The sequence below is a fragment of the Rhinatrema bivittatum genome, chromosome 4 (genome assembly GCF_901001135.1).
Source record: "Rhinatrema bivittatum chromosome 4, aRhiBiv1.1, whole genome shotgun sequence".
Taxonomy (NCBI): domain Eukaryota; kingdom Metazoa; phylum Chordata; class Amphibia; order Gymnophiona; family Rhinatrematidae; genus Rhinatrema; species Rhinatrema bivittatum.
Window position 1 is genome coordinate 151,551,033 of NC_042618.1, and position 26,304 is coordinate 151,577,336.

At 46.2% G+C, this 26,304-nt stretch overlaps 2 protein-coding genes across 6 annotated transcripts in view; one reads left to right on the forward strand and one right to left on the reverse strand.

Annotated features, from left to right (window-relative positions):
- SLC25A21 (solute carrier family 25 member 21) overlaps positions 1–13,879 on the reverse strand; it is an 847,107-nt gene extending 833,228 nt beyond the window's left edge. The window contains exon 1 of one of the 3 annotated variants that reach the window (XM_029598981.1): positions 13,218–13,879. In XM_029598981.1, coding sequence (XP_029454841.1) covers positions 13,218–13,251 — 34 coding nt within the window. In that variant the 5' untranslated portion in view covers positions 13,252–13,879. Of the gene's footprint in view, positions 1–9,677; positions 10,130–13,217 lie in introns of those variants that run through there. The other 2 variants (XM_029598980.1, XM_029598982.1) reach the window with 2 other exon arrangements.
- Positions 13,880–16,645: 2,766 nt separating this feature from the next.
- Positions 16,646–26,304, forward strand: part of HEATR5A (HEAT repeat containing 5A) — a 285,493-nt gene continuing 275,834 nt past the window's right edge. For 2 of the 3 annotated variants that reach the window (XM_029598983.1, XM_029598985.1), the window contains exon 1: positions 17,228–17,486. The gene's annotated coding sequence lies outside the window, so the exon portion shown is untranslated. Of the gene's footprint in view, positions 16,822–17,227; positions 17,487–26,304 lie in introns of those variants that run through there. The other variant, XM_029598984.1, reaches the window with a different exon arrangement.

A 26,304-nucleotide genomic window follows, 5' to 3' on the forward strand; every position in this document is an offset into this window, starting at 1 on the left:
GCAAATATAATGCCAGCCCCAGAGTTGGCGTTAAGTGATTCACGAGTCATGGGCTTATGAAAAAATTTTAAAAAATACTGTTCTCTGTGGTTCCTCCACAGAGATTTCACCCCTTGCTATTGTGCATCCAGAATTTTATTTTATTTTTTTATCATCAGTACATTTCATTAATTCTTTAGTTGATGTTTAGTGGATCTCTATGGCTTGTATTGAGTGCCCATAGCAATAAGCGCACAGCCACATTTCCTGGGTGCTTGTTGCGACTGGTGGTCTGCAGGCCCGTCCCATGGACCACTGCTCTTACCTCCAGCCCTAGGCCTGGGATACCTGCCTCCGCCACCGGGGGAGGCCTCCCCATGGGTGCATGGCACATCGCTGCACTCAGCCTGCTCTCCCGCCGTGAACCAGCTAATGTCGTGTATTTGGATTTTCAGAAGGCATTAGACAAAGTCCAGCATGAGATGCTTCTAAGAAAACTAAAAAGTCATGGGATAGGAGGCGATGTCCTTTTGTGGATTGGAAGCTGGTTAAAAGACAGGAAACAGAGAGTAGGATTAAATGGTCAGTTTTCACAGTGGAAAAAGGTAAACAGTGCAATGCCTCAGAGATTTGTACTTGGACCGGTGCTTTTTAATATATTTATAAATGATCTGGAAAGGGGTACGATAAATGAGGTGATCAAATTTGTGGATGACACAAAATTATGCAGAGCAGTTAAATCTCAAGTGAATTGTGATGAATTGCCGGAGGACCTGGCGATACTGGAAGATTGGGTATCCAAATGGCAGATGAAATTTAACGTGAACAAGTGCAAAGTGATGCATATAGGGAAAAATAACCCTTGCTGTGATTACACATGTTAGGTTCTGTCTTAGGAGTTACCACCCAGCAAAGGGTGTTTTGTCCACTATGACAATGTATTGTTATAGTGGACAATACACTGAAATCATCGGCTCAGTGTGCTGTGGCGATCAAAAAATGCAAACAGAATGTTAGGAATTATTAGGAAGGGAATGGCAAATAAAATGGAGGATGTCATAATGCCTCTATCGCTTCATGGTGAGACTGTATCTTGAATACGGTGTGCAGTTCTGCTCACTGCATCTCAAAAAGGATATAGCTGAACTGGAGAAAGTGCAGAGAAGGGTGACAAAATTGATAAGGGGCATGGAATGGCTGCCCTATGAGGAAAGGCTAAAGAAGTTAGGGCTATTCAGTTTGGAGAAGAGATGACTGAAGGGGGATATGATAGAAGTCTACAAAATCATGGAAGGACTAGAAGTTAATGTATGGTAAATCGGTTATTTACTCTCTCAGATAATAGAAGTACCAGGGGACACTCCATGAAGTTAGCAAGTATCTCATTTAAAACAAATCTGGAATTCATTGCCAGTGGTTAAGAGCAGTGGGCTACGAACCAGGAGACCAGGGTTCCACTGTCGCTCCTTATGACCTTGAGCAAGTCACTTTACCCTCCATTGCCTCAGGTACAAACTTAGGGGGTTATTTACTAAAGCTTTATCACGTGCGCTAGGGCCTTTTCGCATGCCACATAATGCAAATTAAGGGGAGGGGGAGGAGTCGGCTGCGGCACCACTGCCGGTGATAAATGTGAGGAACATTATCGCCGGAAGTAGCGCAGCGAATAGCACCACCTTTCACGGTGGTGCTATTTGCATGAAAGGCTGCAGCCGGCCGCACCACGGCCGGCGAAATCGCACTGCTGTGGTGTGAATGGCTGCAGCCTTTCGCAGGCCCGCTTCCCCCTTCGCCCCCCCCACCCCCTTTTTCGCTGGATTCATCATTCTGCGAAGAATGATGAATCCAGCCCTTAGATTGTAAGCCCTCTGGGGATAGGGAAATTCCCTTAGTATCTGAATGGAATCTGCTTTGAAGTGCTGAAAAAAGTGCAAAAAGCGGAATATAAAAATGTAAATAAATAAACTGGGTTTAATAAAAGTTTGGATAAGTTCCTAGAGGAAAACTCCATAAATGGTAATTAATAAGCAACAGTAGCTTGTGATTTGGGTACTTGCCAGGTACTTGTGACTTGGATTGGCCACTGTTGGAAACAGGATGCTGGGCTTGATGGACCCTTGGTCAGACCCAGCATGGCAATTTCTTATGTTCTTATGAGCCGAGTCCTCTGGTCACACAGCAGGTCCCCTGCACTAGCCTTGTCGCTGATGCTGCTCCTGCCTTAGGCATGCGCGCATTTACCGTCCCTCTTAAAGGGCATACGGCGGGAAAACACCAAAGGCGCACAAAGATGATGTCACCGGTATTGGGGAAGCTTCAGTTGGGCCTCTGTTTCTGCTCCGCCTGATGACGGGGGGAGGGGGCAGGACCTGCGGGGCTCCTCCTTACAGGTAGCGCTAACTCCCCCTCGGCCTAAGTGTCCCCATCCGCAACAGTGCTAGGGATGCACAATTTCTCCCTGGTATGTCCCTTTTAACGCACCAGCTTATTTTAATATAGCATCGGGCACCCAGGAGAGGTGGCTGTGTGCGCGTTAAAAAAAACGGGTGCCCAGTTTGGACGCATGTTTTTACGCACGTCTTATTGCATCGACCTGTGAGACTATTCCTCACGCCACCCCACCCCCCACCCCCCCACAAACCCAAGAATTAAAATGTGCATTGGGCCTATGCCGAATGCACATTTTGCAGTGAATACGCTTTTTTTTTTTAAACTCCAGATACATTAGCATAGCATTAACTTGCTGCATCAAGAATTACATTTTTTTTTTATCTGTGCATTAAAACTGCACTGAAATCCAACCTCCAGTTTCTTAATGCACAGATTTTTGCATCGGCCTGCACAGTTTGCTTTTATTTTTAACTTTCATATTTATTGCAAATTTAAGTTTCCAATACAGAAAATGAGAAAGTAAAGGAGATTTAGCACATATCACTACGAAAATGCAGATAGCAAAAGAAACTACAGTAAACGGAGAAATTAGATTTAAGAGAGATGCAAAACGTAGGGGGAAGGGAAAGGGGAGCGGTAACAGCCAAGTAAAGTAAGTAAGCAAGAAAAACATTCCAATAACTTGCAGTTTATCTGCGCACTCAACTAAAATCATATTCCACCCAAACCAAGCCCCATTAACTTGCAGCTCCTGGAGCTTCTTCACCCTGAAGAAATATCTTTAAATGTTCAAGATCACTACAGATATCCATGTTCCCCACCCCATATTTAAAAATCACTTGCAAACAAACTGATACTTTTAGAGACTCATGTAGTAAGTGTCAGTCGACTATCTGGGGTTGATAGGGGATTAAATTTGGAGATGTGGTCATCTCAATAGTGTCTGAGGCTATAAATCTGAGAATGCTCTTGGTTACTGGTCATACTTTGAAACTACATTAAACGTTCGGTTGCAAAATCTACATTTTATAAGCTGCATTAACTCCATCGGATTTTCGAATGGTACTTCAAGCTTAGTATTATCCAAACTTGATTATCGCAATTCGTTGTTTTTGGGTTTTGCTTAGAGTATTGCAATGCAATTAATTCAAAATAGTGGCACACGGGTTTTAAGAGGTGTAAAATATTATAAGCACATAGCACCAGTGGTGAAGGCCCTCTTTCAGACACTGGCTACCACATGGTTTTATATTAAAATTAAGGATTTATCCATCTCTACTAAAACTATTTTAGTCACCATGGATGTCACTTCTCTTTATACTAACGTGTCTCATGATGCCGCATAAGTGATGGAAGCTGTTGCCACTTAGCCAGATAAATACTGATTTATCTGGCAGCGGATAGCTGTGCCAGATAGCTGGATAAGTACTGACCTATCTGGCAGCTGTTACCCTCTGCCAGATAGCTGGATATCAGTTCTGTTGTGCTCAGTGGTCTGTGGCACAGGGCCATGGACCGTCGCTCTTACCTCCAGCCCCGCTCCCGAAGAAGGCCACATAAGCATGACGTGGCCAACCATTGTGTGCCTACAGGCCCGACATGGCCTGCAACAGGACGCTACCAACTCTATCCTGTGCCTCTCCCTAGATGCACATGTGCGTGTCTGACTGTAATTTAAAGGGCCCGTGGCGGGAAATCCCCAGCGGCACCCAAATCTGACATTACTGATAGCAACCCTTTAAAGGGCCTAGCTCCCTGCAACCAATGCCTCGACAATAGGTAGACTTCACTGATGTGTGCATTGCCTCCACGTTCCTGTGTTCCAGATCTTGTTCCTGAGTTCCTGGTCTTGTTCTTCAGTTCCTATCTTCTCCTCCCTGGTCAGTCTTCAGTTCCTGCCTTCTCCATGGTCGACCTTCATTTCCTGTCTTCCTAGCGTTCAGGTCTCTGTTCTCTTGTGTTTCGCCTGTCTCGCCTTGCCTCCCTGCCCACTACTTGTCCTGCTTATCCTCGGACAGATCTATCTGGTTTTGACCTTGGCTTGATTCTGACTCTGCTTGAACTCTGCCTGCCACCGACCACTGCCTGGACAATGACTCTGCTTGAATTCCGTCTTCTTTCCTCCTGCGCTAGACCCTGGTCTGCATCTCCATCTTCTCAATGGAGCCTCACCTCCATAGTGTCATGGACTCTGCCCACGGGCCTTCCCACAAGCAGGCACTTACTTTTGCTTCGCTTCTGCTGCCCGACGCGGCTGGTGCCGCCGAAGTCAGGCCTTCAGCGCGGCCGGAGCCGCGGACTTGCCGTTTTCCTGCAGCCCGGAGGCCGCCCATCAAGCCTTCTTTTCACCGCAGCCGGAGCCGCGGATTTCTCCGCCATCCATTGCGGCAGGAGGCCGCATCCCTGGGCTCGATTGGCGGCAGAAGGCTGCCCCCGGGGCTTCCTGCAGCGGCTGGAGCTGCTGCTGTCTTCGGGGCCTGCGTCCAGGCCCAGCCCTGCTGCCTTCCGACGTCGACGTGTGTGCAGGCCGCCGTCCACGGTCCTGCACAGCTTCCTTTCTGCCTCTAGGCACGCGGCCGCACCTTTCTACTGTAGTTAAAGGGCCAGACACAGGAAGTGTGCCTGGTCCCACCTATGGACTGATTTCCTGTTTAGCCCTATAAAAGGGCTGTCTTTGCATTATGTCTTCGCCTTGCATCGGAGTTACTTCACTCTGGAGGCTCCTGCCTGCCAGAGCTCCATCAGGTCTTCTTCGTGGAGCTCCTCTTTGTTTTGTCTTCATGTCATGTCAAGTCATGTCTTCATGCCTGAGGTACTCGTCCAGGTGTCCTGGTGTTTCGTCTTCTGGTGTCCTGCCCTTCTTGGTGTTCGCTTCAGCGCTCCTGAGCCTTCTGGTCCTGTCAGGCCGTGCTCCTTCGGATGATGTCTTTCCCGAGCGTGGAGTAGCCTACAGGTGGAATTCGTTCCTGTGCTCCTGAGCCGTCATATCCTGCCAGCCTTTGTGGTGCTTCGGACGACATCTGGCTCTGTCGTCGGAGTCCCACCTCGACTGGATTCTTCCCTGCGCGCGTCCCGCTCTCCGCTTGGTCCGTGACCAGCCTCCTCGGGCTGTGTAGGGTGCACAGTGAGACAGGGTGGTCCGCGACCAACCCATTGGGTCCGCCCATGAAGGTGGACTGAGTAGGGCGCCCTGAGAGACAGTGACAATGTCCTCCTGCCCAGTTCTCGTCTCATCTAGACTACAAGTTCCTCGTCATGTTTCTGATGTCGTCGCATCGACCCTGGTCCGGGATGCCGTCGCATCGACCCTGGTCCGTGATGTCTTCGCATCAGCCCTGGTGTCATGTCTTCAATAGTGCTGGTGTCATGTCTTCAACAACCCTCGTCTGTGATGCCGTTGCATCAACCTTGGTGTCATGTCTCATGTCAAGGCCCGTCTGCCCTTGTCCTCAGGCCAGGCCTGCTGCTCCATGCCGTTCCAAGCGGCAGGTCCGAAAGGGCTCAGAGGACCATTCACATTCCAACATCATGTTGTTGGCCTTGGGAGCTTGCAGGCCTGGCAGAGGGTAAGACCGTCAGCCATGCTGGAACACGCTGTCAACCCTCGGTTCGGTCCTGGATCCATCTGGGGTCGGGCTGAGGCCCAAGGGCACACATAAACACCCGCCATACGTAACAGAATGCAAGGCCCTCGAGGCCATGTGTAACACATAGAAGCCTGTGCCTACGTCCAGCTGGCCCTGGCACCCGAGGGCTCAACTTAAGGGGAACAAGGGCTGGTAATGGTGATGCTCCAGTTGTGCCTCTGCTTCTGTCAGCTCTGCTAGCCGACAGTGGGGACGCGCGGGTTGCACCAATTGCATCTTGGCCCAAGGGTCCACTTCCAGAACAAGTACATACCCGGGTAAATGGTGTTAGCTGCTGCCACTTAACCGGATAAATAAATATTTATCTGTGGACATTTTTTAACTTTTTAAAAATATTTTTCCCCTTTTTTAGGGGTTTTAAGTGCCACCACAATAGCACTGGAAACTGAACTCCAGGTCTGACCCAGAGTTAAGTTTCCAGCGCTAAAACATGTATCCTGGCCAGATGCAGTCTCGCTGCATCGGAAAGTATTGCTTAATGCTCTCATTTGCATGGGATTTCCATGCGAGGGCACTAAGCAGTACTGCCATTTAGAAATACACATTTTCTGCACACAATACTTCTTGCTGCATCTGCAGTAAGTTTTCGGGGCAATACAGTAAAAATCGTGGGAGAGCGGGCGAGTAAATTAATTTATTTAAATTAGGGCCGGCGGTAAAAAGAGGCGCTAGGGACACTAGCGTGTCTCTAGCGCCTCTTTTCAGACAGGAGCGGCGGCTGTCAGCGGGTTTGACAGCTGACACTCAATTTTGCCGGCGTCAGTTCTCGAGCCCGCTGACAGCCACGGGTTCAGAAACCGGACGCCGGCAAAACTGAGCGTCCGGTTTTCAACCCATGAGCTTCAAATTTTTTTTTTTTAACTTTCGGGACCTCTGACTTAATATCTCCATGATATTAAGTCGGAGGGTGCACTTTCCCGGTGCCGGCAGAAATTAGCGCCTACCTTTGGGTAGGCGCTAATTTCTGAAAACAAAATGTGCGGCTTGGCTGCACATTTTGCTTTCTGAATCGCGCGGGAATACCTAACAGGGCCAATCAACATGCATTTGCATGTTGCGGGCGCTATTAGGTTCGGGGGGGTTGGACGCACTAAAAATGCAAGCTAAAGTACAGGCAGAAAGGTGTATTTGGCAGAATACACCTTTTTGCATTGGCCTGTCAGGTTGTCCCTAAGGCAACAGAAAATAAAGTAACTTGCCCAAGGTCACAAGTAGTAGCAGTGGAATTTGAACCATGGTTTCCATGTACTCAGGCAGCTGCTGCAAGTACTAGGCTACTCCTCTATTACTACCGGAGGATGGATGAATTTTAGCCAAGGGCCACACCAGGCCAAGGTTTGGAGACCCCTGACCTAGCAATATGGCAATCCAGTAAAGCACTTTACCCTGGTCCAATATCTGGGAAGCTTTGGGGAAATGCTGGCTTCATTTACTAACACTCTTTTTGCTGAGTAAATGAACCAGCTGAACATTTATTATACTTGTCCAAAACACCCTGCAGGCTCCAATCAGCTCATTTGCTTTGCAGTCATGGAAGGATGTGGGCTGAAATGGTTAGAGTATGATTTTAAACAATAACAAGTAAAGATGATAAAATTGAGACATCTGGTCACTCTCTGATAAACACTGCCTAGGCCTACAGCAACTCATGATCAAAGCACAGTGCTAGATTGGATGAAAAAAAAATCTCTCAGCATGCCTGTTTCTTGTGCTTCTTCTTTAGGTCTTCTTTCTAGGACTCTTTTCTTTCTGATGATATCATATATTATTTTTTAACAAAAGATATGCACCCTTAATTTATGGCTAAAACGCTGTTTGTAAAAATCCTCTCTGTCAGTTCACTTTTATGTGTTAAGTTCAAGCTTCACATGCAGCATGGCAGCACTCCTGATTTACTTAACAATTCCATGTTATGAGAAGCTTTCAAAAAACTTTAAACACAAATATATTCTTAGGAATTAGCTTTTAAAAAAAAAAAATCAGACAAAAAAAAAAGGGGGGGATATTAATGATTTTTTGTTGCTGTTGCACAGAACTGAGCAAATGTCCACAAATATAGAGAAGTAGTGGTTTTTTTTTTCTAGAAACAAAGGTTCCAATACTCAGATGCAGGGCCATGCGGGGGAGGGGAGGGATAGCGCCAGGGAATTGGGGCAACCACACAGAACCCCATGAAAAGGGCAGCTTCAGGTTGCCCTTCATGACTGCTTAATTTACTGGTTAAAAATCATTTCCAGATACTGAACAAAACTGAGAACACTGAACAAAACTAAGGGGTGGATGCAATAAAATGCGCATTGAAAAACGGGCACTCGTATTGAGCATCCATTTTCTTAACGCATACACAGCCACATTTAAATGAGGGGTTGCATAAAAAAAAGATGCACGGGGAGAATTGTGCGTCCATAGTGCTCAAATGCATTGGGCGCCCACAATTGCAATGGGTGCTCAGTATGAACAACCATTTTTATCCTGCTTCTTCTGGCCAGTTTTGCTGAGGTTGCTGACGATGCCCAAAGCTAAAGCACTCTATCTATGGGCATCTAAAAATGTGCGTCCAGAATATATATATTTTTTAAATCATATACATTTATTTTTCAACACCACAAGCAGTAAATTTAAGCATCGCAATGGTACTAAGTAGGAGGAACCACAGAAGACCATATTTTTAAATTTCTCATGAGCCCTTGACTCATGGTTTGACTTTAAGCCATCTCCAGAGCTGGAGATAAATTTGCCACGTTATAAGGTGCACTTTGGGCGTCCAGCGATATTCTGCACGGGGAGTGGGGGGGGGGGGGGGGGGGGGGGGGGGGGGGGGGGGGGGGGGGGAGGAGAGGAGGGCAATAGATAATAGCCTCATCAACATGGAATTTGCATGTGATGGGCGCTATCGGCTATGCATTTGTTTGGGCGTTCTAATCTTCTTATTGTACCGGGTACTAGCCTAGCACATCCAAAACGTATGTCGAACCTTGTGTAAATCTGTGTGCTAGGCTGGGCACACTTTATTGCATTGGCCCCTAAAGACTTGGTCAGTCTGTAACTACTGCCTAGGCAATAGCAGAATCATTGTCTAATGACACTAGCTATGTGTAAGCCACAGACAAAACACATCCTGAGCTTTGTATGGTGTTGCCACTATACAGTACCTAAGAGTGCATGAAAGGAAATGTGTTCACCAAACGAATATTTACATGCAGGCAATGTGTGAGTTTAATTTTTTTAAATTTTTGCTCAATGGGTTTTAGCACCAGAGGGATACTTTCTTTTAATTATTTATAAAGATACATCAATTCACTCAACACAGGGTGGTGAGTGGACAAAAACATGGGAGTAATAAAAAAAAAAAAAGATATACCAATGAATAAAAACGTGTTGGTGTAAAATAATTCTGTAGCAGTGCGATAAGGCTGAGCTTATGCCGTAACACAGTACTACCAACAGTTAAAAAAAAAGTAACAGTGCTACTAGCAAACGCCGCAGAAATACAAGTTGCACTTGGAAGTTTCCTGCCAGCGTCCAAACAAAATAACTTGCAGAGTTCGTACGGCTGTAACGCTATCTGGGAACGTGAAAGGATCTAATTACGTCTATACACACAGGCGGCCCTTCTTGACATGGAAACTGTGGTAGAGCTGCCCGGCACTGGGCTCTTACCTGCCGAGCCTCCCGCCAGGACCTGCTGACATGCCTCGACCCGGAAAGAGACGCGCGGTGCAGCAGCCATCCTACTCCCGGCCAGGGGTTGTGTTGTGCACGGGGACGGGAGAATGGATCGATCCCGGGGAGAGAGGCGGGAGAAAGGATCGATCCCGGGGAGACAGCAGTGTACGGGGGCGGGAGAGCCGATCGCTGACGAGGAAAGACTCGTGCACGAGGGCGGGGGAAGGGATCGATCCCGGGGAGAGAGTCCTGTATGGTGGCGGGAGAAGGGATCGATCTAGGGGGAAAAGAGTAGTGTACGAGGGAGAGGGGATCGGTGTTGGGGAAAGACTCGTGCTCGGGGTAGAGTGACAGGACCGGTCCGGCAGCAGATAGCTGGGGGAAGGTCCATGGGGAGGCGACGCCTGGCTAGAACAGAGCTGTGAGAGAACGAGAGAAGCGCCTCAGCGCGAGACTGTCAGAGACAGTGTACTGAATGTGAAGGGGTATAATTTAGGAAGTACGAAGAATGTTTGATACATGGGTGAAGGGGTATGAGAGTAGAATCGAGGCGGTTACTGTGCAAATCAATATAAGAGCGTATGGGTTGGGCGTCATAACTTGTGGACAAGCTGTGTGCATGCTGCATATGAGATTCTGCATTGAGTTTATACATTGGCTGCACTTTAAGCCCTAGCTTGACACTACCGGCCAAGCTTGAGCATTTAATGTCTCTGCCCCAAGTCTCTTGTCCTCTATGTTTGTCTTATTAGATTGTAAGCTCTATTGAGCAGGAACTGTCAAACTGTGTTTGTAGAGCACTGCATATGTCATGTTAGTAACTATGAAATGTTAAGTGGTAGCAGTAGTAGTATGCTGGATTCCTTCTGCATGGTGCAGTCTGCCTATTTAATATGTCTGCATTCGATTTCCTGTGTTTGGTACAGCCCACAAACGTATTTGTTCTATGCTCCAGGTCTTTTCAGTTTAAATGATTTTAGCAGGCTTAAAAATTCAGTGGGAATCTATAGCCTTTTCTACAATACTAAAGCAAAACCTCTTTCCCTACCTTCGCTACAGCAATCGGATTAAATATCTGGAGCAGCACTTTTCTCCAGATGTTTAGCTACATCTTTATACACCTACCATTCTTTCCACCCCACCCCCCATATATGATCTTGAAAGCTTATGTACTACATCATGTTCATTGGTCTATTAAAAGGGTATTACAACCTACAAAAAAAACCCCCAAAAACCCACCCCATCTAAAAATATGCCCAGTTCCCAGTTTGGTTTTGAAGCTGTTGAAAGTTAAGCAGGGTCAGACCTTGCTAGTACTTGGATGAGAGACCACTAGGTGCTGTGGGCTGTAGAAAACAATGGCAGACTACTGCGGTATCTTGTGAGCAGTGAGCACTAAAGTCTGGAAAACACAAAGTCCATACCATCACCTCAAATGCTATGGCCATTTTAACTGCCTCCATTGACAAAATATTGCAGTTTAACTACTGTGATAATCCCTTCTCCAGAAGGTGCTGAAATGTATTTCTTCTAGGTCTTAGCATAGGCCCTTATGTCTTACTGGTTGCTGCTGATAGTTTAAAAGTTGTGATACTGAGCCCCCCAAAAATAAGATAATTAAGAGATTGCAATATCTTTTATTGAACAAAAAAAGTTGAATGCATTGCTATTGTACATGAGATTTTGGGACCTCATAGGTCAGCTATCTCTCAGGCCGATACAGTAAAGCACGGCCACAGTTACCCCGTTTCTAACCCGCTGTGTACTCACAATTTGGCCGCGTAAGTCTAACCCGCGATTCACTATCTGTTTTTACCGATCCTTACCGCTTCTTTTACTCGACGCGTATCCCTTTCCGCCCGCGGCATGTATATGTATGTAAACGATCCGATTAGCTATTCCCTCCCATACAGTAACTTGCACCCCGACTATCTCCTTTTTAACCTGCTATCTTGCCACGTCTTTTACCTGTTAATTTACCGCCTACCCTGACCCTGGCGTTAGTGTGGTGAACTTAGCCGCCCAGTCCCAAACCAAACCAACCCAATCCAAGCGTCAGGCAAGCCCCAGAAGAGAGAGACGAAATTTCACAGTCCCAAACCAAACCAATCCAAGCCCCAGCAGAGAGAGATGAAATTTCAGTCCCAAACCAATCCAATCCAAACCCCAGCAGAGAGAGACGAAATTTCACAGTCCCGGGCAAACTTTCCCCCAGCCCCCGCTCACCTGCCCTGGCCGCGGCCAGGCAAGCCCCCAGCAGCAGCAGTAGAAGGGCGGCGAGAGAGAGCGGCTTCAGCGGATCGGGCGCTCCCCATGCGAGGTGGCTTCCAGCAGCCCCGCTGGCGAAAGTGAATACACGCATGCCGTGACCTCCGACATCCAGCCGGGCGCTCAGGTCACGGCGTGCACGTATTCACCTTCGCTGGCGGGGCTGCTGGAAGCCGCCTCGCATGGGGAGCACCCAATCCGCCCCACGCTGCTGAAGCCGCTCTCTCTCGACGCCCTTCTACTGCTGCTAGGGGCTTGCATGGCCGCGGCCAGGGCAGGTGAGTGGGGGCTGGAGGAAAGTTTGCCCGGGACTGTGAAATTTCGTCTCTCTCTGCTGGGGCTTGGATTGGGTTGGTTTGGGACTGTGAAATTTCGTCTCTCTGCTGGGGCTTAGGTTGGTTTGGTTTGGGACTGTGAAATTTCGTCTCTCTCTGCTGGGGCTTGCCTGACGATTGGGCTGGTTTGGTTTGGGACTGTGAAATTTCGTCTCTCTTGCCCATCCGAAGGAGGGTGCTTTGTTGCGCTCCCTGCCTCCGATCGCCGGCTGCTGGGGCTTGCTGGCGCCAGGCACTGAAGGCAGCGGGGTCTGTAGGAGAGCCATCCACTTCCTGGTACCTGTCATTTCAAATGTCATTTGAAATGACAGGTTCCAGTGCACCCAGGATACTGTATAGGCGCTGTATAGCGCCTATACAGTAAAATGGATTGCACTTCATGGATGCTTCTTGGACGCGCTTTGGACGCGGCTTGCATTTGCATGCCATTTAAATACTGTATCGAGCGGTATGTGATCCGGACTATGCGCGCGGCAAACGAGCGGGCGCCCCGCACTGCCGCATTTTTTCTTCCGCGTCCTTACTGTATCGGCCTGTCTGTTTCAGTACAGAAAGGTAGACTTTATAATCAAAGAAGAACTCTGTGCAACCAGGCACAGATTCGTGCTGTGGGGAACAGGATTACCTGCAGCGCCCAAGAGATCATAAAAATTTAGGCCACACAAAACTCTGATGTTCCAAACAAGAAAGATTTATTCAGGAATCTAAAACTTTACATACAACAAATAGGTCAGGAAAAATCAACATACAGTTCAAAATGTCACACATGAAATAGTTCAGAAGTTTCAAAGAGATTGCTCACTTCTTGTATTTTGCTTAAAACCTTGCACATGAAGATTCTCCCTCTCAAGTTTCCATTAAAAAAATCCCAAAAAAAACTCAAAACCTTGTCTCGTTAGGTTTCAGTGGTAAACTGAATGAAACTCCTCACCTTTGCACTCCACTCTAGCGGCAGGCTTCCCCATACTGATAGTGTCCCCCTTGGACAAGAGTCCTTATCTTCTAGGGTAGTCTTATGTCCTAGACAGTCCTACTTTCATCCCCTGTCTGGGAGTCCAGTAGCTCCAGGCTCCTGCCCAGCCAAAAATAAAAAATCTCACCTCATGGCAGGCAGACTGCAGCAATGTGTAAGGAGAGCAAGGAGTCAGCAGGGTTGTGTGAGACATCATCAACCAATGGAAAAGCACTATGGATCAGAAGGTGAAAGCAAGTTAGTTTCAGAAAGGGAGGGACGAGTCAGGGAAAACTTATGTGGCCACCTGTTCCTTGTAGAATAACTTTTAAAGTACTTTGCCTCACATACAAGGCTTTTTCTAGAGATAAACCTGATTACTTGGCTAATCTTTTACTTCCATACAAGAGTACTGAGATCTCAAAAAAAAACAACTGTTAAGGATTCCTTTGCCAAGAGAATTCAGATTAGAAGACACCAAATAACCTTCTAATATCAAGCACTCTTCATGTGGAATTCTCTACCATTGGACTTTAGTATGGAGAGTAATTTTCTGAAATTTCAGAAATTAATAAAATCCTGGTTGTTTTTAGGTTTTTGATTGACCAATAATTTGATTATGTTTAGCTTTACTTTTAGTATTTTATGTTATTAGTTTTTTGTGTTAAATATTTTTAATGTATATTTTATGTATTATATAATGTGTAATTTATATTGCAAACCGTTTTGAAATTCATTGAAAATTTGTATATTCAAATAAATATTAGCATTGCTGTTCTTTACTGAGGACTGTAACAGAAGAGGGAATAAGGCAGTCTCTATCTGTAAGACAATTTACAAGCTGCAGATGTCTGCTGAGTGGAGCACATGCTGACTAAATAACAGGCCGATACAGTACAGTGCGCTCCAAAGGAGCGCACTGTTAACCTGCCCTTGGACGCGCGTTTTCTCTTACCCCTTATTCAGTAAGCGGCAGAAAATGCGCGTCCAACCCGTGACACCTAATAGCGCCCTCAACATGCAAATGCATGTTAATGGCCCTATTAGGTATTCCCGCGCGATACGGAAAGTAAAATGTGCAGCCAAACCGCACATTTTACTTTAAGAAATTTTCTGTGCACCCTCTGACTTAATATCATGGCGATATTAAGTCGGAGGTCCCGAAGGGTAAAAAAAGTAAAAGAAAAAAAGAAAAAAAAATTTAAATGGGCTGGCGGCTGTCGGGCCGAAAACCGGACGCTCAATTTTGCCGGCGTCCGGTTTCCAAGCCCGTGGCTGTCAGCGGGCTCGAGAACCGACGCCAGCAAAATTGAGCATCGGCTGTCAAACCCACTGACAGCCGCCGCTCCGGGCTAAAAGGAGGCGCTAGGGACGCGCTAGTGTCCCTAGCGCCTCCTTTTGCCTGTTTCTACCACACCACCTCATTTAAATACTGAATCGCGTGCACCGGCGAGTGGCCGGTGCGCGCGCCGGGAGAGCGGGCGTTCGTCCGCTCTCCCGCGGACTTTACTGAATCGGCCTGTAAATGAGCAATAGCTGAACAGTGGGTATGCTTGAGTGTCAGAGAGAAAGTGAGTGTATGTCAAAGAGAGAGTGAGGCAAAGGGGAGGAAGAGACAGGTGGGAGAGTGAGACTTGATGCTGGGGAGAGGAGACTTGTATCTGATGCTAGCCAGGAAGAGTGGTGCAGGGAACTGCTGGAGAGGGGGAGGGGTTGAGGAACCTGGTACTGGGCAGAGAGGGAGAGAGAGCAGAAGAAAGGGAGGGAAATGGGGAAGAGAGTCAGAGTGGTGAAGGAGCAGGATACCTCCATAGATAATGAGAAGATTGTGGGGATAGGGAGCTAAGACAAGGAACTCAAATAGATGGTTAGCTCTTTGGAGAAGGGAATTATTATACCTGAGTTCTAAATATACCATAATCTGCTTTCATTGGTTAGTCTTCTACAATATGGTGAGTTCTATTTCTATTTAAATTATACTAATCATTTATAATGTTGCATGTATGCAAACATATTTGCCTATTCAAATTCATTTTAATTATATATGCAAATTCAATGTAAATCTTTATCCTGTATTTTGTCCTCCTTTTTGGCAGTAAGTGATCCCCTTTACAGGAACTCTGAGTTGGCTGCTGTAGTATCTTCCCAGCTGGCCCTTATTGGAGTGAGCTTCCAATGCCTCTCCAGCAGATGAGTACTTATCACAACAACTAGTCTTCAGCTCAAGAGTCATCTACAGAACTCCTTTCAAGACTAGAATCTGCCCTATGAGTCAAAGCTCAAGAGCCATTTTGCATGCCACCTCCAAACCAACCCTCTTTGGGGGAAGAACTCACCAGTAGGCCACAACATTCACTCAGTATCTTACCTACACCTTCCTGGACCTCCCATTGCTGGAAAGATCCCATATAACAGCAAAGCACCATATAAAAACTGTTACGCTGGAGGTGGACCCTTGGCCTGATGCAGGATTGGTTCGACCCTCTGGTCAGACCCAGAGAGCGCCTGCCACCAGGAGGCGGAGCACACAAGGAGACAGAGGGTAGCTGGAGCTTCGCCAATAGCAATCCGGGGTTTCCGCAGGTTGAGCCCTTTAGTACCCAGACCGCCTGGACTTAGTTGGGCCTCCGAGGGTCTCCCAGAGAGATAGCGAAGAGGTGTGCCCACCACGAGCAAAGGTGTGCAGCTGATGAAGACAGGGTCACCGGAGACCTCTTGGATGAGACAAGAAGTGAAGGTCCTCCGGGCAAGATAGGCAGCGCCTATTGGTTTAATCAAAGGTAGGCTGCAGGCAGTATCAGAGCAGGCCGGTCTGGTGGTCACAGAAGCGAACAGAGTGTCTGAATGCAGCACAAGGGACAGAGCCAGGGTATCCGTCCAAGGGTGGTCAGCCAAAGCAAGGGTCAGTTCCAAGATTAGTCTGTACGTGGTCAAGATGAGCAAAGGTCAGTTCCAGGCGGCAGTCAAGCGTGGTCAGAAGGTAGGCAGTGGTCAGTTCCAGGCAACGGTCAAAAGTAGTCAGAAGGCAGGCAGTGGTCAGTTCCAGGCAGCGATCAAACGTAGACAGAAGGCAGGCAAAGGTCAGTACCGTGAATCAGTCCGAGAAGGTATGACAGGAGGAGGAACGAAGAGCAGGGATCAGGAGAGGTGCTAGAACACAAGGAGGACCACAGGAACGCAGGAGTACTGGAACACAACAAGAACACTGGAACGAGACTGGATCGAGGAAGCAGGAAAACACAGGAACAAGGAACAGCAAACTAGCTACACCGAAGTGTCAACCTGATTGCCAAAGCATGGTTCTGGGGACGGGGCCTCGCCTTATATACAGGAACTATGTGATGTCATCATCGGGCACCGCAGACCCGGTTTCTGTGCTGGGCCCTTTAAAGGGATGCACGGTCCGCGCACGTGCGCCTAGGGGCAGGGCCGACGCTGTGGAGGATGCCAAGCCCCGGCGTGAGGAGTGCTGAGAGTCGCAAGGCCCCGACGGGCCTGGGGAAGCCTAGGAGCGCTGCAGACGCTGAGAGCTGGCCGCGGCTGCCAGAGACAAGGGGCCGGAGCTGGTGGAAGGGAGCGCAAGGTGAGCAGGCCAGATCGCGGTCGGGACGCACAACAAAAACCTGACACGGGTCACATGTGATTTGAGGATTGTAACAAGCAGATAAATGTTAGTAAGGGATCTGTTGAAGGAAAAATGAGAATAAATAAAATAGGATGTTCTAAAGAATAAGAAATTAGTTAAGTGTGGACTTGAAAACTCATTTAATCCATTATCTTAGATTATAGATTCTACACAGAATTAATAATAAAAGGTGTATAAGAATGACATTACGAAACAACGGGAAAGGGAATCATGAGTGAAGAAGGAATAAATGACTGGGTTGTTAACTAAGCACAATTCACTAGGTACGATATATATATATTTCTGAGTGGGTTGACACTATTTGCTCTTGTTTCCGAATTCCGGGAGGGATTGCCCAGGTTTACACTCGTTGACTCTGGGTGGGATTGCCCGTACTTGAACACGTTGGCTCTGGGAGGGATTGCCCGTACTTGAACACGTTGACTCTGGGAAGGATTGCCCGTGCCTGCACTCGTTGGTTCTGGGAGGGATTGCCCGTGCCTGCACTCGTTGGTTCTGGGAGGGATTGCCCGTGCCTGCACTCGTTGTCTCTGAGTGGGATTGGTTGCGTCTGGTTGGTGGAGGGCGAATGGTTGTGGCCGCCGGCTCGTTCCCGACCGTAGGTAAACTGGGGAGGGGAAGAGGAAGGGAAAAGGAAGGAAAGAAAGAAAGAATGGGGGCCCCTTGTATTATGAACGTTTGCTTATGCTAAATATTGAAGCTAACTTCATATTGTTGCACTTATATTGCTTGGGGAGAACGATCTTCCTAAACGTTCTTCGTTGAAGTAATCAATAATGCAGCAGAATTTGGATTTCTGTAAGGTTTTTGTCAGAATTCTACAAAGAAGACTGGTAAACAAACTAGTTAGTTTGGGAGACGCACAGAAAGCTAACAGGGCAAGAAGTTAAATGAGCAACAGAATTCCGAGAATGACAAAAGTCATCAGGCACAGAGCTGCAGTAGGACTTTGGTATGCTTTTTCTGTTTCTGTTTGTAGTTGTATCTGGCCTTTCTGCCTGTTTTCCAAAATATGCGCGGAGGAGGGGCAGGGAGCAGGACAGCTTAATTATATGCCGCAGCTAATGGTAAAAAAAAAAAAAAAAAGGGGGGTAAGCAGCCAAGTCTGCCAAGTTTCTATGGCTGACTACTGTGACATCTCCTTGGCATTGAGGGTTTAAGAGTGAGAGTAGTGTAAGGAGCAGACTGGGTGGTCTAAAAAATACTTCTGATCTGCTGACCTATACTGTAATAAAATAGACACAGGTGGAGCCTTTGCCTCCGTTCCTCCCGCTTCTGGAGCTATGCCCAGGGACTGCTGTTGCCTTGCTTTCTTGTTTTTCTTTTATCCTCCAACTTTATTCATCTGTACCTGTGTTTTCTTTCTTACTGTTTCTGTTTGTTTCCCACTTTGATGTGGGAGTATCAGGCATACTCCCACATGTTATACTGGGATTTTAGAACATGCAGAGCATCAGGTTGTGGTGTTTTAGAGAGTCTCTGCACCATCTTTTGGAACAATACTGCTACATGTAACAAATATATAGCACATACACCAGAGGAGTGAACTGGTAGTAAAAAGACTCAAAAAGAGGGATGTGTGCTCATAGAGAAAGGGACACATGTTCTGTTTCACAGAGCAAAAGAACATAAGAAGTAAAGCGTATGACAAACAAAACGGAGCTCATCTCCTGCCTGGCAGCGCATTATGGTGTCAATAAGCCACAGGCTAGACAGGTCATCTCTGAGGGTAGTAGCAGCAGCAAATGCAGCACTGCCAGGTTTTTTTTTATTTAATGGGAACACCATGACCCAGTAGCAAGAATCCAGGAAATGAGTTTAAAGCCGCGATTTTGGAGAGCTCTATATGCACCTGAATGTAAATCAGCAGTACTAGCTACACTGGGTGTGCTTCTTGGCTTTATTTTTAACTCTCAAATCTCCTTTTCCTGGCCCTAGCCCTTCTTCAGGGAGCCTGAGCACAGTATGGCAACATTGAAGGTTCACAGGAGCATGTTTCATGCACAGGCTTAGAAATGGAAGGTTGCTGTCTTCCCTGAAAGCTGTGCTCTACTGAAGGATAGTTTAAATCCAATTGAGGAGGGAGATGGGTATGTTGGAATGTGTGCCTAAGGAGCAAGGAGAAGTGCAGTGGACATGAGAAATGTGCAAAATACTCATGAGTTGTTAACCTAAAAAAAAATGGTTTGAAAAGCTAAGATGTATTTTTTTTAGGTAAAATAACTGCATGTAGTAGACTGCATGTCCTAAGCCTGGATTGGAGGTAGAGGACACCCATCTGCAGGAGTCTGGAGGAGAAGGATGGCTAATCCTGTGCATATTGCTGGAGCCATCCACTGAATTATTCAGTGTTGCATTGTTGTACCCGCAGCTGACTGGCAGATCATTTTACCTTCCCCTCTTCCTGGAGCTGTGGAGGCACTGGATGCACATTCAGCAGTCTCAATGGATACTTTAAATGCAGTAAAAATTCTGATCATTGTATCCTGGCCTTCACTGATAAGTACTTGAAATATGATTTATCTTTTTGAAGTTTCAAGTGCTGGCACTCTTTTTAAGTACCAGTGTGGTGAGCTGAGCCTGAATAATCCTTGAAACATCCCTCCTGCTTTAGTCTTGTTTCTCAATTGTAAAATAGAAGTTCTTCAAAGTAATACTGTAGGTGTATAAAGATGATATATATATAATCTCACAGCATTGTACAAAATAAATTGTATGGTCGCAAAGTCACATTTGCAAAGAACTTGCTAAATATGAGTCCAAATGTAGTGATGAGATTCAAATCTTAATCCAGGTGTAGATACCACCAGCTCCCCTGCTGATACAAGAGGTTTTCCTGTTCTGTGAGGCAGGGGTGTTGCTAGCATGTGCTGGAGTTTAAACCAGGGGTTGGCAACCTCCCCTTCATTCCCCAATGTGACATGGTTCTGTAAGGAAAAACTACTTCTCCGAGCCAAAGATCTTGGCCAAGCTACACTGCTGTTTTGATGTCTAATTTCTTTGTATATTGATATTTTACTTTTTTGCAATTTGATGTTTTTCATTTTCTATATATCTACTTTGAGCCTTGGGAAGATGAGTTATACATTAATAAATTGCAATTTAATTGATTTGCCTTAAGAAGGCACCAGCCTGTTTCTGGTTCTGTCCTGCATCATTACAATAGAAACAGAATATTATGGCAGATGCGGACCATTTGGCCCATCTAGTTTGCCCTGTTTCATACTGTTTATAGTTTTTAACTGGATCCAACATTTATTTTATTTATTTATTTAACAGTTTTATATACCGACCTTCATAGTAAATAACCATATCGGATCGGTTTACAATTAACAAGAATAAAACTGGGGTAACTATTCAAGTAAACGAAAGATAAACAGTAGGTAGGAATGAGTCAAAGTTACAATCAACAGGGAAGAGAACTTGGAAGCTTGCAACAAGCTGGAAAGAAGATAAGGCAGGAAATAAATATGAAGTGATACCATAGGGCGTACGGGTTAAAGCTTAATGGTGCTTTAACCTGGGAGAGTCAGAGTCCATTCGTGAGTATAATCACCATAACGGGTAAGCGTGAAGGACAACTAGTGATTGTCTGATACATATGTACAGTAAAGCTGTGCCTCTCAGATAGTCCTGCTGTACAACGGTTTGTCATGTTCCTTAAGTAAAGTGAAATATGTAAGGTTTATAACAATGCATGGTAGAAATTGAATCTGGTAGAAATTGAGTCTGGGCATATTTATAAAGTTACACATAATCTGTCAAGTGTGTTTTTGTTTAGCTTGTGGTTCTGTTCACTGTGGGGTCAGGTCTTTGGTTGGGTCAAGAGCCAGGTTTTCAGTTTGCAATGGAAAGTCATATTAATCAGTGGCTTGAAAGTGGGGAGGGGTGTGATCTCCAAGATGAGTATTGCACCCTTGAATATTCTTGATCTTGTTTTTATCTGTCAGAGAGTCTTGAGGGGTGAGGCGATCAGTTTTGATTTTTTGATTAACGTAGTTTTCAGATGGAGTGGTATCTCTATATCAGATAAGAGGTGCCAGTGCCATGCCTGGATTTATCAATAGGTACACTAGGCCTGTGACTAGGGTGGCAAAAATCTGGGGTCTGGAGAGGGTGGGTCTGGAGCAGACAGAACAAAGAGGGATCATTTTGGCAAGGTTAGGAGGGGCTGAATGCTCCTGCTGTCTGTCACTTCCAGGCCCTGCAGGTAAAGAAAGCATCAGCAGTCTCACTGCTATGTCTGTTGAGGAAAGATAATGTGGGTGTCCTACTGGGCCCAGAAGAGCAGGAATTAGCAATGTCTCACTCTAATCTGGATGAAGGAGGAGGGAGCAGCCTCCTGTCCTGCCCAATAAAGGTGAAGTCTACCAACTCCTGCCCAGGCTGATAAGGAGAGAGCAGCCTCCTGCTGGTCCTGCAGTACACCTCCCAGGATCTCATGACACACCTGTTGAGAACCACTGGTCTAGTTATCACAGTTTTTATAAGTTTGGCCAGTGTGGGAGGGTTTGATATTGTGTGGTAGCTGGGATATTCAGAGGGATCGAATGAGGGTTTTTTGAGTGTAGGTCTGAGATTGGTTGTCTTCAGCAGGTATGAGTACTGTCCATATTCATTGAAAAGTTTATGGTTTTGTCTAAGTGGAGTGAGATGGTCTCTGGCAGAATCTGAAGGAGATGAACAGGGAAGAGGACAGGGGTCAGAGGAGTATCCTCCATTAGTTAAGTTTCCCATGAGCTTCTCCTTGTCTTTCTGTACTAATCTGTTGAAACGATGAAAGGTGGAACTATATCTGCCTCTTTTGGTTTGGGTGTAGTAGCTAGGCCTGTTTTCTTTATTTTAGGGATTATTGCAGGCATTACATTATATCTTAATTGATAATTTTCTTTCCTTGACTACTGCTAGACCATTCTTCATTTTAGGGGATTTCCCTCTTGTACAGCTGGTGGAGTCAGAGACCACACCTCCCCAGATTTTCAAGTGATGTCAGGTCCATTATAATGGGATGTGGTTGGAGGCAGTCTCCAGTAGTTCTCTGTCTCCAGCAGAGATGGATTTCGACGGAACATCTCTCTTGGTCCTGGCCTGATCTCACCCTACCTCCAGCTTCTGGAACAGCAGTGTCTCCAGCTCCCAAAAGAAAGTCTGGTCTCCCCCCTCAGTCGAGCTCCCTCAAGCAGTGCTTCCAGTTACCCGCGGGATTCTGGTTCGGCAGCCTTAGCAGGGGGTTCCCGCCTTTCTGGGGGGGAAGCCGGGAACCAGGGAGGTGTCTCCCCTAAAGAATTAAGGGCGCTGTGCTCTCATGCTGGTTCCCTCCACCTGTGCAAACCACATCCTGGGGTAAGTGGCCTGCTAGAGGGTTCTCCGATGGTAAGATTGATGGCTGGAAGAGGGGGGCCTGTGTTGGAAGTAGTGCCACAATCATTTTCTAGTGGTTGCAACGCTTTGGCAACAGGCTACTGGTATTGCACCAGGACCAAACCTCTTTATACCCCAGAGTGAGGTTATGAAAGAGGTGTGACCTCTGTCTCCATCAGCTGTAGAGGAAGCAAATCCCATATGTAATGACTGGTCTAACAGGACTCAAGGAAAACAAATTATCAGGAAAGAATAATTTAACCTTTTTTTTGAATTTTTATTTTGCTATGAAAGAAGTGGGCAAGCTGTGCACAGTCTAGGATTTCTCCTGTGTTGATACAGTGGGTTCCAGGAAGCAGTTTACATTGTGAAATAGTTCTTTGGTGGACTCCAATTAGGGCTCCAGTTAGTGTACACGTCCTTTCTGGCTTTTCTGATTGCTCTTGTGTAGTTAATGGTGGATTGGGCCCAAGCTAGCCTTGCTGTTTACTGCTCAGAATGTTTCCATCTTCTTTCTTGCTTGTTTGCAGAGGGTTTTTTTTTTGTTTTTTGTTTATCTCGTGTGTTCATAGTACAGAGTGGTTGAAGTGGATGGTCTTCTTTTTCAATGGAGCTACTTGATCTTACATGGCTGTGCAGGACTTATCACATTGTTTCTCTACCATGTGATCATCCAGTGTGATCCCTCTGAAAGCTCTCTTCTGGTTGATGCACATCAGTATTTTACTCTGTCGTGTACTGCTTCCTTGGATTTCTGCATCTCCAAATGTATAGCTGCAATTTTTGTATTGAATCTTAAGTGACAGGCACTCAACCACTCCTTGAGCTTTCTTTGATCACATCACGTGTCCTTTCTGTTGCGGATTTAGTTAGTGTCATCTGGAAAAAGGCAAACCTTTTTTCTTTTAACCCTTCTGCAGTATCACTCTCTGAACGGAACTAACCCCAGGACAGAACCATGATCCACACAACTAATCATCTTTCTTTCCTTAAAGTGAATTCCATTTACCATTATGCTCTGCACCCACTCAACTCGTTTCTAATCCTGTCCACTCCCAGGCTGCTCAGTTTTGTTTTGTTTTTGTGAACCTGGTTGTCCTTGATAAAGGACACTATTAAAAGCTTTACTGAAATCCAAGTATACCACATCCAGCGTATGCCCTTGAATACATCTTGTGGTCACTCAGTCAAGAAAATTGATCAGATTTGTTTGACACGATCACCCTCTTTATAAACCACATTGCATCAGATCCTGCAACCCCACTGGATTCCACATACCTCACTATCATTTCCTTCAATAGAATCACTGTTGTACTGTCCTACACAAGGCTGATCCCCCCCCCCCCCCCCCACTTCCTGCATCTAGGATACAGATATACTCTGAGGTCAGTCGGGGCAGAAGGTACATTTTCAGATACACCCGCTTCTGTTGGTACCTCCTTAAAAAGCTGCTGTCAGTCCTGCACAAAGAACAGGAAGGCAGGTGGACAGCCTGAGAGAAAGAAAGAGACTACCACTAGATCACCCCTGTCACACACACAAGTCTGAAAGAGAGAGAAATGCCCCCAGACTCCTCCTAGTCTGCCTTGTGGGTAAAATCAGGGACTGGTTGCTGACTTGTGGAGAGACCAACCAGTTACATACAATGTACAAAACTGATGAGTGACAGCTTTAATTTATTTGAGAGCATGTTTTACTTGTTCAATTTAATGTTTTTGGAAGTCTTATATTTACCATAAAACAATTATATGATTATTAAGCATAATAACGTGCAGGGTGCATTGTTCCTGGAAGGAGGAGCAGTGGGAGCCCATCTTGTGGCTGTCACTGCCCTTGTGGTAAGCTGTGTTAGCATATTCAAAACTCATAGGCCAGCACTTTCTGTGTGCTGATTTTGCGGTGCACAAGATTAGCAGACAGGACGCTGCCTGCACATTTTCAACATGCCCATAAGACTGGTACAGAAGGGGATGAGCAGTCGGCGGTGGCTGCTGCAAGGGCTATGTCGCCGGGATGGAAACCCTAGGGGGAAGAAAGAGGCAGATGCAGTAGGCAGAAGCTGGTGAGGGGGTGGTAGGGGAAACAAACAGCAGATGCTATAGCGGGGGAGGCAGAAGATAAATACTAGGGATGGGGTGGGGGTAAGAGGCAGGGGAGACGGTTCTGAGAGAGGGGAAAGAGGCAGGAGAGAGGATACTGAGGGGGAGGGGAAGAAGGCAGAGGTGAAGATCTTGGAAGAGGAAAGGATGCAGGGGAAGGGGTGGAAGAGGCAGGGGCAGAGGAGGAAGGAAGCAGGAGGGTAGATGCGGGGGAAATAGAGAAATGGAGCATTAGTGATAACAAGAGGGTAAGAATGGATAAGGAGGAGTTGCATGGATGAGGAATGGGGAGGAGGTGGAAGGGATGGGAGACTAAAGGAATGGACAATTAAGAGAGAGGAAAATGGGCTGGAGGGGGTAGGTGGGAACTGAAAGATACGAGAAAAGCTCAGGAGGAGTGAAAAAATATGGTAATGAAGAGAAGAGGAGGTGGAAGCTGAGAAGGATGAAGAGAATACAGAACTTGTGTCCTTGGTGGTGGGCTGGCAGCTGGAATTAGTGATGGCGCTGTAATAGAAGCTGCTCCTGCCACTCATATGCAAAATTGTGCCCAACTGTAGGACACATCTGCACGCACCTCAGAAAAATTTAGAGGGAGCGTTGGTAGTGTGCAGCCAACTGTGTATCCTCTCCTTTATTGGTCCAGTACACCAATGCCTTACAAGTGGGGTTGCAGATTTTTACCGTGTTGCTGACCCCTGATCTAAATGGGGCAAAATCACAAAATTACAGTGTTAAAGAACCCAAATCTAAATCTCATAAGTTTGGTCGAAAGGTTCATGTAATCTGTCTTGTTAATGGATTAGGTGCTGCCTGAGGTTCTGAAATATTTAAGGTGAGAGAGCAATGTTAAGTTTCTCTGTGTTCCATGCTAATTGCTAGCTGTAACTTCTGTAACATAATGGAGTTTTCCTTCATCATATTTTTATGGGAGGTTTAATCCTCTTGTTTTCACATCTGCAGTGGTATTGGGTGCCAAGGCATTAACTCCCCATATTGTACTAGTCTTCAGTCTCAATTAAGAGTCCAAGAAGGGGACTGTCCTCAGATCTTGCACCTGAGCTTGGTCAAGAAGAAGCCAAGAAGCAATCTGTACAAATACATAATGACATCTTATGTCAAAAATCATTACAACCAACTTTGATAATACGACAGAAATACATGTAACCAAAAGTGTTAGCCTTTTGGGCATCTTTTATCAGTGAGAGGTATTATTGCCATTGCCATCTCTGTGCAGCCATATGCATATATTGGTTGAAATTTGGTGGGTTCCAGCTCTACTAACAAATTTCATTCAAATCTGTCCTTGGAGAGGGCCCCTGATAGAGGTGATGGAAGAGAGCATGGCCACTCCTGAAATGTCTTTGTGCCATGCTCTGGGCCCGCACTTCTTAATCTTGTTTATTTAGTGCTATTATCCAGATTACAACTCTGTGTTTGTTTTGAGTTCGTTGTTTTTAGTTAAGATACTTTTATTTGTTTTTTGAACATTTTTTTTTTTTAAACTAAAATAGCATTGTTTTGCTGAATCAGCCCCCACTACTCAGAGAGAGAGAGGAAATATAGGAATTGTAAAGGCTGGGGAATTCAGTTAATAAGCAGTGCTATATTTCCTTATGCAATACAGAAGAGTTCCCTGGCATTGACCACAGTAGGTATAGTCTGGGTTTTAGAGTTTGCATGGCTTAAAGGTGTAGAACTCCGGTGTCTTATAGTGCCATGCTAAGGGAGACAAGCTGAACCAGTCTTGGAACTATATGGTTGATATTCAGCACCACTTAGCCAGTGAAGTTTGGATTTAGCTGGCTAAGTGGCACTGTCTGAATATATGGCCACACTGAGCGGCCATCACTCAGCTCATTAATTATTCATCTGGCTAAATAGCTGGCTCGACTCAGCTTTTAGAGTCTATGCAAGGGCCGATCAACTTTTTTGTTTCGGTGGCCTGCCAGCATCCTGG